Below are 16,551 nucleotides of genomic sequence, written 5' to 3'. Positions count from 1 at the left end.
AGAAGTAATAAACAGGTTTTGTGAGGCTCTACAAAACTCTGATCCCTGGAAGGTGGTCAGAGCATCCACGCTGAGCCTGAGCTGCTGCAGCAGCTCCTCAGCAGGGGCTGAGACAACTTTTGTCTCAAATGGTATCAGCTCCTTTGCTGTGCCCAGCTCCACACCTCACCACTGCTTTGTCATTCCAGGAAGGAAGATGGGGAAAGCAGGGAGTCAGTCAGACAAGCCAGGGAGAGGTGGCAGGAGCACTAGGAAGGCCAGGAGAGACGTTTGCCAGCTGCCAAGTGAGTGAGGGCTCTGGTGATGTCCAGAGGACAGCTCGGATTTCAGCCTTGCTGTCAATGCTTGGTGTCTGCTGACCTGTGCAGAACCAAAGCAAGTCCAGATTTAGAAGCTGATGCTCCAAAGGCCAATTAAAAAAACAAAACTATGAGGAAGCATTTTTTTCTGAACTCTGTGTATTGGTAGCGGTGAAAAACTGGATCTCCAGAGTGAATACGATGCACAAGGCACAACTGAATCCTGTCTCAGCACACCCTACAGGTGTTGCAGCAAAAGATTAGTGCCAGCTAACCCTCAAATTAAGTGCTTTAAAATCAAAATATCCAAATATTTTAACATTTTACCTAATTGCAGGGCTAACATTTTACCTAATTGCAGGGCTGTAGGTTCCAGCCACTCAGCTCAGAGCTGCAGAGAGGGGATTCAAGTAAAGCTGGTATTAGTATTAAACCACAGGTTTCTATGACTTCAGAGCTATTAGATCCTGAGTCTGTTTTGATTCACCAGACAAGCTGCTCCCAGTGACATAAATGTTCCTTAAAGTGTTTTGTTTCGTAGGTCATATGGAGAGGAACAAAGGCATCACCTTATCTGGGAGAGGTAAACAAACAGCCCAGGTGCTGCACACCCAGATCCACATCAACATCCACAGCAGAGCTGGGGCTGGAAAAGGATCATGAAATTTCAGAATGGTTTGGGTGGGTAGGGACCTTTAAGCTTATCTCATTTCAACCCCTGCCACGGGCAGGGACACCTTCCACTAGCCCAGGTTGCTCCAAGCCCCATCCAACCTGGCCTGGAACATTTCCAGGGGTGGAGCAACCTCAGCTTCTCTGGGCAACCTCTGCCAGGGCCTCCACACCCTCACAGGGAAGAATTTCTTCCCAATATCTAATCTAAATGTCCCCTCTTTTAGTTTAAAATTGTTTCCCCTTATCCCATCACTATCTGCCTGTGTAAAAAGTCACTCTCTCTTCTTTATAACCCCTCTTTATGAACTGAAAATTAGATAAATATGTAGGTGTTGAAACAACTAAGCCACAAACCCCTCACAGTAAATACATCTTTATGAACATAAAAAAAGGAAAACCTGAGCAATCCACAGCTTTGTTACAGGAGGAACAACCACTCAAGTTATTCTACTACTCCCTGGGTCGCAGAACCATTACAAGATACCTCTCCAGGAACTCCCTCCTGCTGCAAACTCCCTCATTTCATCCTGATCTAAAAGAGATAAATTGAAGCCATAATTACAAGTTAGAACTCCTCAGAATTAGGCATGTCATCTCACATTAAAGCACAAAGAAGTGTGGAGTAAGAACCTGCCACTTCCACTGGCCCTGATGGAGTAGTATTTCCTGAGCATACTGAACAGCTGGTTGATAGAAAGGCATAAGGATCACAGACAACACTGCCATGGATGTTAAAAATCATCCTCACGGAGAGAAGAGATGTCAGGAAGATTCCCCTTGACACGATTTGGAAGCCATCACATCTAAGTTGAGTGCTGGCAGCAAGGGAAGGGAAAAGTTTTGCTCCTGCTTTAAGGAATGGACTAAGTTGGACAATAAAGGAAAGGAAATCCCATACTTACTTTTGGAGATGTGGAAGGATGAGAAGAGGTGCTGAGCAGTCTCATGGAGGCTTCTATCTCCTGGGGTGGAAGGAAGAAGTTGGGAACAACAACAGGATCAGATCTGAGCAGAACAGTTAAGGAACAACTTTTGGCAGTATGCAGTTGCACAGAGGTCCAGAAACAGAAAAAGCCTCAGCTGTTAATAGATCCCAAATAGTAAATTTCATTTGTTTTAATCAATATCCTGTTGTTCTGAACACTTAGTTCTCTCACCTGGGCTCACAGAGCATGGGACACTGACTTGCTTTCAAATAATATCTCCCAAACTCTAGAGGACTTCATCCTGCAAAAATCCCAGCACTTAATCCAATATTTGTAATTTGTGCAAGAAATATTAAGAAATATTTTAAAAGCAAAATTAAGCATGTTTCTTTTAGTACAGGAGGAACACAAGAGCTCTAACACATGTGGAAAAATAACACAGAGAGAAAATGCAAGAAGACATGTTGGAGCTACCTAAAATGAAGTGACTCTCACAAATCACAAAATTTATTGTCTAAAAGTTTCAAGAAAGTCATCACTACCGTGTTTGAAACAGTGTAATGGTGTCCTCCAACACCTTTCCAGATCACCAGTTCAGGATTTATTTCCCAGGGAAGAGCTTCACATAGCAAATTTCTCTGTCCTGAGGCCAGGGAGATTCTAAGTAAGTAGAAGAGTCATCAAATGCAAGGAGTGCTTAAGAAAAGAGTAAAGGATACAAAGTGATTTTTGGTTTGATGGAGTTTTCGGAGCCTTCCACTGGGTCTTCATTGCTGTCATCAGGGAAACTCTCACTATTTCTCTCCAAGCCTGCTTGGGCTGATACATTCTGAATACAGTTCTCATCAGAACTACTTCCTTCCTTGCCTTGATGATCTCCATTTACAACCTCAGCATTTTCCTCCTCCTTTCTCTCAGTGTTCTTTTGACTGGTCAAACCCACGACTCCTGGGAGTGGTGGCAGTTCCCTGGAGCCTGCATGGAACTCCACATTTCTCTTCACAGGTTCAGTGTTCAGTGCTCTGTTCCAGAGGCTCCGTCCAGGGGGCAGAAGCGGCACCTTCTCCACTGTTCCCGTGCTGAAGGTCTGGAAGTCTCCTGCTGCTCCCCAGGGACTATTCCCACCTGCGTGGGGGCTCATGGGCGGGCTCAGGGTGCTGATCATGCTCTGGCTGTCCCCTTGCAGGATGCTGGACAAGGTGCTGCTGTTCCCTCTCTGAAAACAACCTTCATCTATGGAGTGCTGATCTTCAGGCCTGGGATCCAGAGGATGCTGCTCAGCCCCCTGCCCTGCTTCAGAGATCACACTGGACCAGGGGCTCGTCCTGTCCGTTATGGTTGTTACTTCATTAAGAGTTCGTGGTTCTATAACATCTTCTTCATATTCTTCTTCACTGTGTGGCTGGATGGCAGAAGCCCCTTTGTTTTCCTGGATATACCCCATTGGATGCTCATCTTCAGGGACAATTGGGCCTAGAAGCTCGTGCAGCATGTGTCTGTCAAACACAGATCTCCCAGCACTGCATGTGCCACTGGCAACGCCGGGCCCGTCTGACTCCAGCTGGCCTTCAGGAACTTCAGGTCTGGCTCCTTCCTCCTTCCAGCTGGGTACATCCACAGCACCCAGCTTCCTGCTGCTGTCCTGATGCACATTAGAAGCTTCTTTGCTATTTTTAGTTATAGTCTGCAAGTCTGGTTAACAAAAAACAGCATCAGTAAATGCATGGAGCAGCAATTCAGCTTAAATCTGATTTAGCTGGGTTTTTGGCAGAAAGTCCTAGATGTAAGGGTGGTTGGGAACTAAACATGCACAGCTTTGCAAACACTGCTGATGTGAACATGTTCTGCTCTGCTTACCACTGACAAGGCCAGAAGAACAGAAATGCTAAGGAAAAAACCAGAAGCATTAAGGATGAAATTATTTGGGAATCTTACAGATTCTTTCAAAAGCCACAATCACTTATTTTTGCTTTGCACTGGGCAGATCCTATTTATTGCTTACATCCTCTGAGAATTAAGTTCACCAGTATTACGTAAAGTGGCCAACTATTTTGAGGCAAGTCCTGCTCCAAAAGAACAGTGGGGGACATTTGGAAAAGGAGAAGGAAGAGTCTGGAACAGATTGTAGAGGAAGGCATGTAAAAAAGCAGTAAAAACAATTGCTAAGGATGAGAAAGGAAATAAAAAGAGCAAAGCCTTGGAGAATAAAGAGAGGGAAAAAAAGAAGATCAAGATGGTGATACAAGAATGGCAAATTCTGGCATAATAGGGATGTGCCCTTCAACTCCATCTCTTGGAAACGCTGCTTCCCTGTAGGAAGCCATGGGCTAGAATAACTTTCCAACTGGCAGCAACTGTAGCTCTGGGCTCCAGCTTATTCTCTACCCCGCTAAGTTATTTTAAAAGCATCAGCAGGGATTTGATTTCCCTGTCATTTTGCTGCTCACAGCAACAACTTACCATTGATTAGGCTGCTGACCTGAGACACCAACTGACTAGATTTTTTCAAAAGATGGCAGCCTTTGGGATCCACTTCTCTGCTCACTGAGCCCTGATGGTGCCTCTCCCACTCCTCATGGCTTGGTTTGGATCTGCTGAAGTCAGGAAAAGACCTGGTCAGCTTCTCACTGAAGTATCTTTGAACCTCCTCCAGCTCGCTCAAGTTTTTTCTGCAAGCAGCAGTAAGAGATTTGGTAAGAGGGGGAAAATAGGTCTGTGGCAGTTTGGTTTAATTTGGATCATTCTAGTCAACAACATGTAAGTATCCAAATAAAAGATTAAAGCAGATCAGTAGGCAAGTGTTGAGGTTGGTCTAAGCAAGAAGATAACTCCAGAACAAATCCTGACTTGGCTATGAAACTTAGGTTGGAAGCTAAAAAAGAGCTAGTTCTAAACTTAATCAAAGCAGTTGGATTTGAGATGACCTTCCAATAAAAGTCATAAAGCCACGGGTACTACTTGACTTATGGCTGAGCTTGATAAAAATCTGAGGATTTGTATGTGTTTAGATCTAGGGATTTTAAGATGCATTGCTTGTGGTAGCATGGAAAGGGATGAAGTACCTCAGGAAGTCTCTTTCAGTCTTATATTCCTACAGATAATACTACTCTTCTAAACTTATATCTCATTTAAACCTAAAATCTAGTAAGGGAGCAGTGCTTCTAGCAAGAAAAACATCCTGATGGGAAAGGATATACTGCCCCATGCACCCCAAAACTGCTTACAGCCCCTTGTACCTGTGGAAGTCAGCTGAAGGGACTATTGGCTTCATAGCACCTGTTCTGTGACTGCAGTACCAGCAGGGATAAATACAAGCATTCCCTCCAGATTTGGAAACACTGCTGCTGCTGTTCCCCCTTCAACAGCTCACCACACTGCTACAGCATCTAGTTCTGCTGTGGAGCTCCCCATCCAGTCCCTGATTTTCCAGCCTCACCTCAACCTGCTGTCAATGACGCCGGAATCTCATCATTGCTTACTGCACTGCTCCACTGCCATTTCCTTACAACTGGATCTGTCACTTCACTAACCAACTGCTCTGCTGGCCACAGCCCTGCTTTACCTGAGAGCAGTGAGGAGAGCAGCTCGTGAGGACGGTGATGCCGAGTCCAGCCTGGCTGTCCGGCGCGTGTTCCCTTCCGCCTGCTGCAGGGATTCGTGGAATCTGCGCACATTCTGCACGTGCTCTTCGTGCCGAGGCGTGTGCATGCCAGGGGGACTAATCCTGCAAAAAAAGCAGGTCTGTGTTTAATGCCAAAATCCAGGCTGGAACCTCTAACTGTGGAAAGTCTGCCAACTAAGAATATCCAATGGCTTGAAATCCACTAAAGAGCCACCGATGGATGAAACTAGTTCTTCCAAATGTGCACAGGAATGTCATTTACTCTTTCAGTTTTATACCAAAGTCAAGTTAGTGGTGAGGCTGGCAGGGAGCTTTCCATGCCTACTGGCAGCTCCCAAGCCAGTTGTTCAGATCCCATAGTGGTGGCCCACAGTCCCACTAAACTTCAGACACATATGGGGAAAGGATCACCTCGGTAGGCTAAATAAACAAATAATGAACTAAAACACTCTCTCACTCATTTGAAGGGACAGAAAGCAGGAATTACTTCAGGATATCTGACAGTCCTAATCCTGTAATATTCAATACTACAGCATTTCGCCAGCTGTCATTCACTGGCCATGGACAGAAGTTAAGGCAAAATAAAGGGGATGCATCAGGAATACTCTATTCTAATTTACACTGACTAAAAATAAAACCAAATACAGACACAACCCTTATTCTTATCAGGGCCTGAAGAAAGTACCTGCCAGTTTTAACAATGGCATCATTTAAACCCTAATTTACAAGGGTGCAAATGAAACAAATCAGGAAGTATCAATGACAAGGAAAAGAACATCTGGGTGGTATCAAAAGGAACCTGTCCCAGGATTGCCACCTCCTGCACCTTCCTCTCACTGAGAAAGAGAATGTCCACTAATTTTTAAGCCCAAACACAGTGGACACACTTGGATAAGCTGTACCATTTTTCCAGTAGAGTCAACTGGCTTTAGAGAGGTGTTTCTAAGATCTGAAAATAATCAAAAAGGTTGTCAGCTGTGGACTTACCGCTCTCGAGCAGGAATGCTGACTTCCTTTGACAAGGAATTCAACATCTGCTTGGACAAGTTTGTAGAATTACTAGGACATGCTGGAAAGCTGACCTTCACCTAGGATGAAAAGGAAAAAGAAAGACTGTACATGAGTCTTTCACAGCAAGAAAATAAGAGAAATTAAGGTATTATCCTGGTGATCTAAGAAAACCTCGGGTTTTCTAAATAGCTTTAAATTTTCAAATGATTTCCTGGCACTGAGCCAAAGTACTATTTCACACCACTTTCATTTCAGACACTTCTGTTAGCTCCCTCTATACTATCTTACTATCATACATATCTCTTTACTAGAGAGTAAAGTGATGGAAAGTAGGATGAGGGCTACATTACATGTCTATAACACTCCCCACCATATCTGGAAAGTCTAGAGAATAAAGAAAAACACAGGAAAAAAGGCAAATATCCCAGAAAAACAGATTCCTGCCAAATTAGATGTTTCCTAACCAACGAAAAGTTGACTCTATGGTATGTTTTTGAGCTGGATATACCAGCTGTCATCCAAAGCAGCAAACAGAGCTATGCCATGCTCCCAGAAATCCAAATGCACAGAATATTCTCCTAAAAAGAAAATCCCAAACACCCATGAAGCAACAACAGAGTGAAGCCAATGGGGATGTTCATGACTTGGTTGGAATGCTGTAACTAGCATTGGTCAGCAGCTGCCATGGAAACCTGGAGCAGAATTCCTAAGGAATTAGGTGGTTTTGGTACATTTATGCAGACTCGTCCACGGCAGAGCCGTGAATTTGTGGTGAATTTGCTCAGGAACCCAGAGTGCTGATTAGCAATCCAATCAAGTGTGAGAGAGGAGGAAATGGAAGAACATACAGAAGAGCTTTCTGGCTGGCTTCGGGCCCTGGCCTGCCTTTCCTCTTTGAGATGATGGATGTTTTGGAGAGGCGACACCGCCACTTTAATCTGCCCTCGGCACTGCCCGCTGAAGTCTGTGATGTTGTACCACCCACACACCAGCTGGAAGCCAGAAAGGAGAGGAGAAAGGTCCACGGATGCAAATCCTATCACTCGCTCCGACTCTGGGGAAGAAGGATACAAAGCACATATGGATTGATATGGATCATTTTCAGAAATGTTAAAACATGGCACTTGAAATATGGCTTGGAAGTCAACCCAAGGTCCAGAACAATCCTGTCCCAATAGTGGGATATTATTTGGATTACCTCAGTTATGTTCACCAAAAAATGTTCCAGCACAAGAGTGAAAGCACAGGGCAGGGAAAGGGACTGGGAGGAGAACCACTGTGTACACACACTACTCTGGATACACAGGAAGTTTATTTTTGAACCAAAAATCAGACAGCTGAACTTCAATATGTAAAAAGAAAAAAATTGAAGTATTTGACTACAACTTGCTGGCTACACTTCAATCAACTGCAGCAAGAACAAACAGCATGTGAAGGGAGAAGTTAAGAATTTCCTTCAGCAGTAAAGTCCAACCTCTAAAGCACCGTCAAAATAAAACCAGAGAGAATACGGACAAACCAAACCTTGTAAGGTGATTAATAGGGAAAAGAAGGATGCCAAGGGCCAGGAAATCAACAGGTATTTATCGCTAGCATTCTTCCAGTACAAGGCAAAAGACAGCACTACAATTCCACTCTCCAATTCACTTCACAGAATTTATTTTCCTTGCATGAAATACAAGTAGCCTAAGGAAGGGGATGCATAAAACACACTCCTCTTAACAGTGCACTACAAACTTTACCTGCTTTATGCCACACTTTGAAAACCAAGGTTTGCTGTGGATCCAGGAGAAGCTCTTTGGATAATCTGTTAAGAACAAAAACCATAATATTTTATACAAAGCAGGAAAAAGCAGTAAAATGCTTCTGAAGTTTCAATGCCATTTTATCTACCAAAAAAAAAATTGGTTTCTTTCTGTACTGATGGGAGCAGGAACAAAACAAACCCCAAAATTACTGAGCCTCAAAGCGTAACATATCTGTATAAGTTTGGGCTTCTGCTTATTCAAGAAGTACTTCCCTCTCGTCACTCTTGCTGCACATTTAAAAGATATGATGTACCAGAAACACAGTTTATTTAATGACTCAATAACACAGTGACAGAAAAGCACTGGGGTTATGGTTGAAAGCTGAGATGTTTGAAGTTCATTCCTGGAAATTAAAAAAAAAAAAAAATAAAAAGGAAAAATGAAGTGTTAAACATAGAACAGTTTTTAAGTTGTTTGAAGGGATTCAGGTATTAGCAACACTGGAGGAGACACAAGATTGGATCACACAGGTTAATTCCTGAATACTGCCACGTATGACTTAATCAGTCAATTCATCTGTTTTAAATTAAGCTCAGATATCCAGGTCTGAGCTAAAAAGCCCAAACCATACATCCTTTTCACACCTGGCCTGGCTGTCATATCTGGGGAGTGTCTGTGTGAATCCCCAGCTCTCACCTTGCTTGCTGCTGGAAGTCCCAGACTGGTGAGTCTGTATTTTCTACCACTGGAGTGGTTACTGGAGCACCTGCACCAGCAACAGCAAATGATACGCAGCTACTGGGGGCTGTTACTTCACGTTCTGTCAAGGGACTTCCTGAAAAGATACAGAATTAAATACAAATTTTTTAATTAATAACAACAACATCTAAAGGCAGTTCAGCAATTAAAACCACACAATTAGCAAAGAAATCCACCATCTAGAAAATACTCCTTTTGACTGGTGGAACTGATAGCATGTTATATTTACAATGGAAGCAAGTATTACACAAACCTTTAACAGAGCGGAAACTGGAATATTCAAGGGAGAAACAGAAAAACCATTTGCGCAAGATTATCTAAGAAGTCAGAAGTAAAGCTAGGAATAAAGCTCAGGTCCTGAGGACACTATTCCAGTGCTTGAGCTACTCTCCATGCTGGGCCACCTGTCTGGCAATCATAAAGAATGAAATTGCTTCTTGAAACCAGCTTATATTTGTTTTAGGGATCAGCTGCCTCTCAATTAGTTACTTCTAAAAATCCCCTAAAATAAGGAATTCAAGACAGAAATATTTAAATATTTCTGCAATACTCAAAAGAAGGCTCCTTTATACCATCAAAAACTTTGCAATAACAAAGTTGCATCAGTTTTTCAAAGACTATGAACTCCAGAAGATTCTAGAATAATTTAAAAAATCCATCTGCAGGACTCAGAATCTTTTAGAATTACATACCCTTAAATCACAGTTTGCATTTGACACTTAGTTCTGTTATGAGGGGAACAAAAGCTAAGTACAGTGAGCCAGCTTTACAAATTTATTATGTGCTCATTTGCAGGAGTCTTTGAGATACGGGTGTCTTGGGGTTTAGTTACTCAGTCAATGATTAACTTGGAGTTTAGCTACTCAGATAATGCTTAATTTCAGTATTCAGCCATCATCTCTAACAGGTAACATTATGTTATTTATATTCTGGATTTTATTCACGAAGATAGTTCAGCCTCCTGCTTTCCCTGTACCTACACAGTGATTGGGATTTCAAGACCATGAAGCCAAGTTCAAAATCTGTCCTGGCCATTCACTTTGCTGGAGTAGGAACAGATCTCAGAGGAAAACAAAGAAACAGAAAACAAATAAAGAAAAAAGGAAGACAAGAAAGAAAGAAGGGGAGTGTGTGTGCCTGTGTGTGTGTGTGTGTGTGATGTTACCTTTTAAACTTAGATGCATTGCTCTTTCCACAAGGATATTGACAGCAACTGTGTTTTCTAGAAACATCACGTCTTCTTGCTGTGGTTCGCCATTGGTGATCCCTGGACCTACAATATCCACTTGCTGTTTGTCAGAGACCTGCTGGCTCAGAGCAGGGTCTTCCCCTGTGCCTTCATCTTCACTGCTGCTGCATTCCTCAGCACAGGGAGGTCTGGGCAGAGCAGCAGGAGTGGAAGCAAGGCTGACATGAACACGCACAGCGGCTCCTGCCAGGTCTGCAGCATTGCATCTGAACAATGGATAAACGCCTGCAGGAAAACAACCAGCTAACTGAGCCAAAGGAAACACAAACAACCAGCTAACTGAGCCAAAGGAAAAGCAGGAGCTTGGAAAACAGCTGGTACAGTTCATTACTGCAGAGATCTCACATGAGCCCAGCAGAATGAATTTTGATTTTCAGCATAATTTCTATGTGAGTTATTACCCAGAAGTACAAGCCTGGAAACATTAAAAACCATGAGCAATCCCCCAAATTTCGTACACCTTAATTTTCTCCCAGTAACTGGGATTAAAGCACCTCAACTTCCTGAGAGCCCTGGGAACAGTAACTCTGCATAATTTTATGTACATATATGGAGAACACAACATATACCCCGCATAAAAAAATTGTTTTAACTCTTGCTCTTTCTCCCTTTCCTGAGTGTATCTGAAAGAAGAGCTGATCAGTCTACAAATCTGGTGGGTGTTGAATACCACATAGATGACAGAAGCCATAAACTAGAACACAAGTTCCAGCTCAGTTTGAGGAAGAACTTCTGTCCATGGAGGGTGAAGAGCCTGGGAACAGCTGCCTAGGGCCTGGAGTTTCCCTCTCCAGAGACATTCCAAACTGCACCTGGATGCATTCCTGTGTCACCTGCTCCAGGTGACCCTGCCTGGGCAGGGGGTGGGACTGGCTGATCTCCAGAGATCCATTCCAACCCCAACCACCCTGGGATTCTGGGATTCTGTGCAGGACAAAACAAAGCTGTAAACATTTTGTTTAAAGTGACTAGAGAAGGAACCACATCAAACTGCCAATAAGGAGAAATGAAATGTGGCTCTGTATTTTAGGAACTCACCACTAACACTCAGCGCTCTCCTTGATCTCTCTGCTAACACTGCCAGGTCAACGTAGGCACATCCAATAAGACGATCTGTATCAAGCGGTCTTTCCACCTCATTTTCCTTGCCATATGCCCACCACACCTGGATTTCTAATTTCTCCTCTTTGAAGAACCACAGCAGTCCCTGGCTCCTTCTGAGAGTCACCTTGTTGGGTTTCCTGAAGCTCACTGTAACATTCTCTGCGTCGTCACTCAGTTTTGGCCGCTTAAGCCATGTCCAGGTGGCTTCCTGGTTGTACAGTTTGTACCTGAGGTAGCAGTAAATGCTTTTGTGCAAGTGTGTCTGGCCTGCCAGCAGCACACAGTGGAGTGGCAGCCACACCCTTGGGGTGGAGATGGTCACAGCCACTGGACTGGAATTCTGCTCCCAGTCATCGCTCTCATCCTCGCTGTCTTCATGGATCTCCTTGCTGCTCCACCCCAAGAGCTTGGCAGCCTCCAAAACACGCTCCCTGTCACCCTGATGGGCAAAGGCAACAGAGAGCTCCAGCCCTCCCACAATGGCCTGTACGGTGTTTGTGCGGTGTGGAGGCACCGCATCTTCTGAGAGGGTCACTGGGTACCAGCCCGAAATACCTTTGGGAGGAAAGATCACATTAGACTTACCCCAACTTTCAAAAAATGTCAGTCAGAAGAATGATCATCAGTCAAGGACCAGAATCCCAAGGGTTTATTTCTCGTTTGGAATTTTATTAAATAATTTCTAATCTAAAAAAACCAACAAGTTACTAGCCTCCTAAAAACCTCAGCAGCAGTTGTGACCCCAAGGATTTTTCACTTAGTTAAAAACACCCATTTTACAATGAAACGACATCTCTAGGATATCCAATTATAAAATTATGTATTCTCATTTCTTTCCTACTCTCTTCCCATTAAAAATAACCCCAAAATTTTGGGCTGGAGAAAATGAGAATTTTACTGAAATTAAAGCAGAAATAACCAAGACAATAATAAAAACATCATAATTACAAGGTATGATAATCTCAAACTAATGCTAGAGAAAGAAGATCATTAGTAGACAGATATGTAAATATTTTTTTCACAGAAATTTCACAGAATATACTTAATATGGACCTAAAAGGACCATTGAGATATTTCACACATAGTTTAAAAAACAAAATGAAACAAAAAAACCCTGTTAATCCTACTACTTTCTAATTATCTAAGACTTTTGTTTCTAGCTTTGACATCTAAAAAGCACTCACTGGTCCTGCACTAAAAACTACAACTCATGGACTTGACATCTTTTTTGGACTTTCTATCTAGAAAATAAACAGCACTGAATAAAATCCTAAGGATTTTAGGTACTGGTTTTAGCCGGCATGGAGTTAAATTTCTTCATAGTAGCCCCAGAATATTCATTCAGCCACTAAATATCCTACACCCTGAAAACAGGCTTTCAAATAACAACCTTTATGTGACTTTCCTCATACAGGATTTTTACTGAACACGTGGGGAATATCTGAAAGAACTTTGGTCTAAAGAAACACCCCCCACCCCAAAAACAAAACCAAAAAAACAACCTCAAAACAAGAATGGAAATAGTTTTAAGGAATTACAGTAGCATTAAGACAGAATGTCAGCAGCATAGCACTGCTGTTTTACCTGAACTTCTTGTCAGCAGGTCTCTGGTTGGAATCGTGACTGTCCCAAGAAGATAATCCCTGGATGTTCTATCAGCCAATTTTTCAGTGGCTGGAAAAGAGATAATATTGTAAATACACCAACTGGTACATAAGATTTAGAAGTGATTGACTGAAGAACAGCTGGTAAGAGGTGATCTTGATCACTGTGAGTCTCAAAAACTCTTTGCACAAGGGGAACAGGCTCTGCCAAAGACAATTTAGATAATTACATGTATTAGCAACTGCAGAGTTCCCTTCACAGGGCTCTGAGCAACCTGACCTGCTGGAAGATGGCCCTGCTCATTGCAGGGAAGTTCTTGCAAGTCCCAACCCACACTATTCCATTATTCTATGAGAATTTCTTTTTCTATACTAAAATTAAGGGGACTTCTGCACCAGTACTCAATCCTTGCAATCACACCTGTCATCCTTACCTGACTTGCTGTTCTGATGGTAGATGGAGAAAAAAATACTGGCAGACTGCAGGAGTTCCCCCAGAGAAGAGGCTTCTCCACTGCTTTTCTGAACTATGAGATTACAAAGAAACTCAGTGTGATGCTCAAATTCCGGGCAGAAAGAGCAGGGCACGGCTCGTGTGCTGCGTGTCTGCGCCTGGGGCAGGAAGGACAGGAGCACACACACGTAGGCGTTCACTCCCACCCCTGCATAGTACTGGACAGAAGGGTTCTTCTGTGCCACAGCTCTTCATTTCACATGGGGGAAAAAATGAAAAGAAGAAAGAGAATGCATATAATGTATGAGGAATCTCGGAAAAAAGGTGCTTAAAACAAAGGTGAAAAGATGGGACTAACAGAGAATGTTCTAAGCCAAAATGTATGTGGGTTCTGGTTGCATAGCATTCCCATCTTTTTTTTCCATCTGAACATACTAGGAACAGATATGAAATGGTGAGAGGAACTCAAGAGGTCCATCACTGGTGGCTGTGCTTTTATCTTGAGAAAGTACTCAGCACCTTTAAGGATACACTGTAAAATAACTCCCCAGAGAACCTGTTTCTGAAAGAAGCCAAAGGCCGAGCCATATTATTTTTACAGATCAGTACTGACCAGCAAAAGAAGGTGAAATTAGCAAATGGAATCATTTACAAGTAAATGAGACCCAGGTAATTACTCAGGTCATATGCCTGAAGGATGAGGGGTCTGAGGTTATTCTATTCCCTTGACTTTTCCAAGCATGACAGAACAGTGATCCTCACCTTTCAGGGTGTCACAGCAACACTGAGAAAGGGTCAGACCATGGCTCTGGAATGACAGGAGCTACCCTTCTCTTGCAGAACTGACTCCCTCTATTCTAGCCCTTTCCTAACCCTTGCAAATCACATATTCTGGAACTATGTCCAGCTGAAACCACACACCTGGACCAGAAGCCTTAAGGTGGGAAGGAACATGTTTCATTTCCTAGTTAGTTTATTGAAGTTTTCACAGGGAAATGCAAGAAAACAATGTCAGCTAGCTCTTAAATAGCATCAGCAACACCAGGATCCAATGCTCAAATAGGTACCATCTTATATCAGCCAATTTTTATGTCAGTCTTTGGTGCAGAAAAACATGGAAGTGTAGGAAAACATGTCCTTCCAATCTGCATGCTTCTGCAGAACAAATGCTACCACCCTGTACTGTAGCTTCAGGGACCAGAATAACTACTGATGGCCTTTATATTATTTTCACTTTGGAGCAGAACCCACTTTGAATCCTGGTCTCTGCAGATGAAGAATTGGCCAGTAAGAATTTGTTCTAATCTCATGCCTCCGTCTGCTGTCGCCAGATAAAGCTGTTTTAAGTGAAAAATGATCCTTTTTGAATTAGGTTTTACCTGGCTGCTGCTTGCAAACCAGCTGCCCTGTGTATTTGTACAGAAAGTGAAACAGCTTGAGCAGTAATTCCAGCTGCTGTTTTCATGGATCGTTGGTACCTCACACTCACATCGAGCAAACCTGGATTAAATGGAAGAGAGGAAGGAAAGAAATGGTCAGCTCTTAATGCAAGTACATCCAACATAATCAATATTTAGCTATACCTATTAATACAAAACTTACTCTATTAGTGAATATTTATCTAAAAAGGTAAATCCATTAATCCACTGGGGTGGGCTTTGTTTTATATTACTGCCTCAGAGCTTCTTGTGGCCTTCCCAGAGCTGATGTTTGTGTTATTTGAAAGACTCACAAGAGACATCTCTGCTTACACTATGTACCATAAACAGCTCTTCTTCAGATCCTCCTTCCCCACCCTACATGGGAAGATTAACTACAGGCTGGGGCTTATTGGTAGTGAAGCAGCCAAATACACAGAGAGGGCTTTTGAAAAGTTTTTGAGAGTTTCAGGGTTTCCCATGTTTAATCACTAATTTTTTACTCATTATGGTGTTAGTGAAAGCTGGGAGGAAAACTACTCCTGGTTGGTTTCAGTTGCTGACACAAATCCCTATTTTTATTTGCCCTGGAGGCAAACAGACTTTATTTTTACAGACTTTGACAGAATTTTACACAGAATCAGAATTGGCTTGGCTGGAAAAGACCCATAAAATCATGGAGTCCAACCATTCCTCCTGCACTGCCAAGGCCACCACTCTCCCGTGTCCCCAAGTGCCACATCCACACAGCCGTTAAATCCTGCCAGGGATGGGGATTCCACCATGGCCTGGGCAGCCTTTTGGGGGAAGATCCAACCTAAACCTCCCTGGCACAGCTTGGGGCCATTTCCTTTGTTCTTTGCTAACACACCATCAAACACTGCTGTACTGTTCAGAGGTTTCCTAACTAAGCCTGGCTTTACCACACCAAGTGCAAGCCCACAAGCCCTCCTCACCTGAAGACTGCAGATGGAATTCCTCTGAGGAATCAGTCCGGGGGACCAAGGGAAGATTAAAAGTTTGTATCCCTATTTCTTCACGATGCTGGAGAGTCACCATAGCACAGAGCCGTGACAGAGGCAAGGCCCCTTTGGCAACCAGCTGGTCTCTGACATTTGGGTAATAATACCTAAAAAAAACAGCACCAACATTTCTCTCACAACTGCACAGAAGTCAATTTAATTTTGAGTGTCTTCAAAGCATAATTAGTCTCCCCAGCTAAGGGAGAAACTCAAGTAAATGTATTTCCACTGAGGAAAAGAATCATTAAGCGCTTAAGTAGATAATGCTACAAATATATATTTGCACTAGTCATAAAAAGTCAACAAGCAGGAACTCCACTAAAAATTGGCATCCTAAAGGAAAACAAGAGAAGGATCTGGCACCAAATATTCTCTGCTCTCGCTTCTCGTTAATAAATGAAAATACCTCTCTTGCAGAACAGATTTGTGGTACCAGTTTGTGAGTGTAAAAAATGAGCCTAAACCTTTTCTTAGTGCATTACTTGGCTTCAGCTTCATCTCAAAGCAAATTTTGGCACTGTATCTTACAAACAACCCATAGTAATTTTCATGTGACTTTGCAAATTTTAAAAAGCCTGACTTGTTTCCTGTAGAATTAACAGATTATTAAATTTTGCTAAAGCTATTTGTCTTCATGGGTTCTGTTCTCCACTACTAATA

General features: G+C 42.8%; 1 protein-coding gene across 32 annotated transcripts in view; it reads right to left on the bottom strand.

Moving 5' to 3' along the window:
- C2CD3 (C2 domain containing 3 centriole elongation regulator) overlaps window positions 1–16,551 on the bottom strand; it is a 37,313-nt gene that overhangs the window by 4,648 nt on the left and 16,114 nt on the right. For 6 of the 32 annotated variants that reach the window (XM_086883709.1, XM_086883704.1, XM_086883712.1 and 3 more), the window contains 14 exons: window positions 15,826–15,998; window positions 14,831–14,951; window positions 13,432–13,700; window positions 12,978–13,067; window positions 11,328–11,948; window positions 10,206–10,514; window positions 8,978–9,116; window positions 8,276–8,340; window positions 7,382–7,587; window positions 6,510–6,610; window positions 5,463–5,624; window positions 4,361–4,569; window positions 2,620–3,592; window positions 1,877–1,979 (listed from right to left, as the gene is read on the bottom strand). In XM_086883709.1, the coding sequence (XP_086739835.1) occupies window positions 1,877–1,979; window positions 2,620–3,592; window positions 4,361–4,569; window positions 5,463–5,624; window positions 6,510–6,610; window positions 7,382–7,587; window positions 8,276–8,340; window positions 8,978–9,116; window positions 10,206–10,514; window positions 11,328–11,948; window positions 12,978–13,067; window positions 13,432–13,700; window positions 14,831–14,951; window positions 15,826–15,998 (3,541 nt within the window). Of the gene's footprint in view, window positions 1–1,372; window positions 1,507–1,876; window positions 1,980–2,619; window positions 3,593–4,360; window positions 4,570–5,462; window positions 5,625–6,509; window positions 6,611–7,381; window positions 7,588–8,275; window positions 8,341–8,977; window positions 9,117–10,205; window positions 10,515–11,327; window positions 11,949–12,977; window positions 13,068–13,431; window positions 13,701–14,830; window positions 14,952–15,825; window positions 15,999–16,551 lie in introns of all 32 variants that reach the window. The other 26 variants (XM_086883714.1, XM_086883708.1, XM_086883719.1 and 23 more) reach the window with 8 other exon arrangements.

This window comes from Cyanistes caeruleus, chromosome 3, assembly GCF_971803275.1.
Source record: "Cyanistes caeruleus chromosome 3, bCyaCae1.hap1.1, whole genome shotgun sequence".
Lineage (NCBI taxonomy): Eukaryota > Metazoa > Chordata > Aves > Passeriformes > Paridae > Cyanistes > Cyanistes caeruleus.
This window is presented reverse-complemented; position numbering and strand designations above follow the sequence as displayed.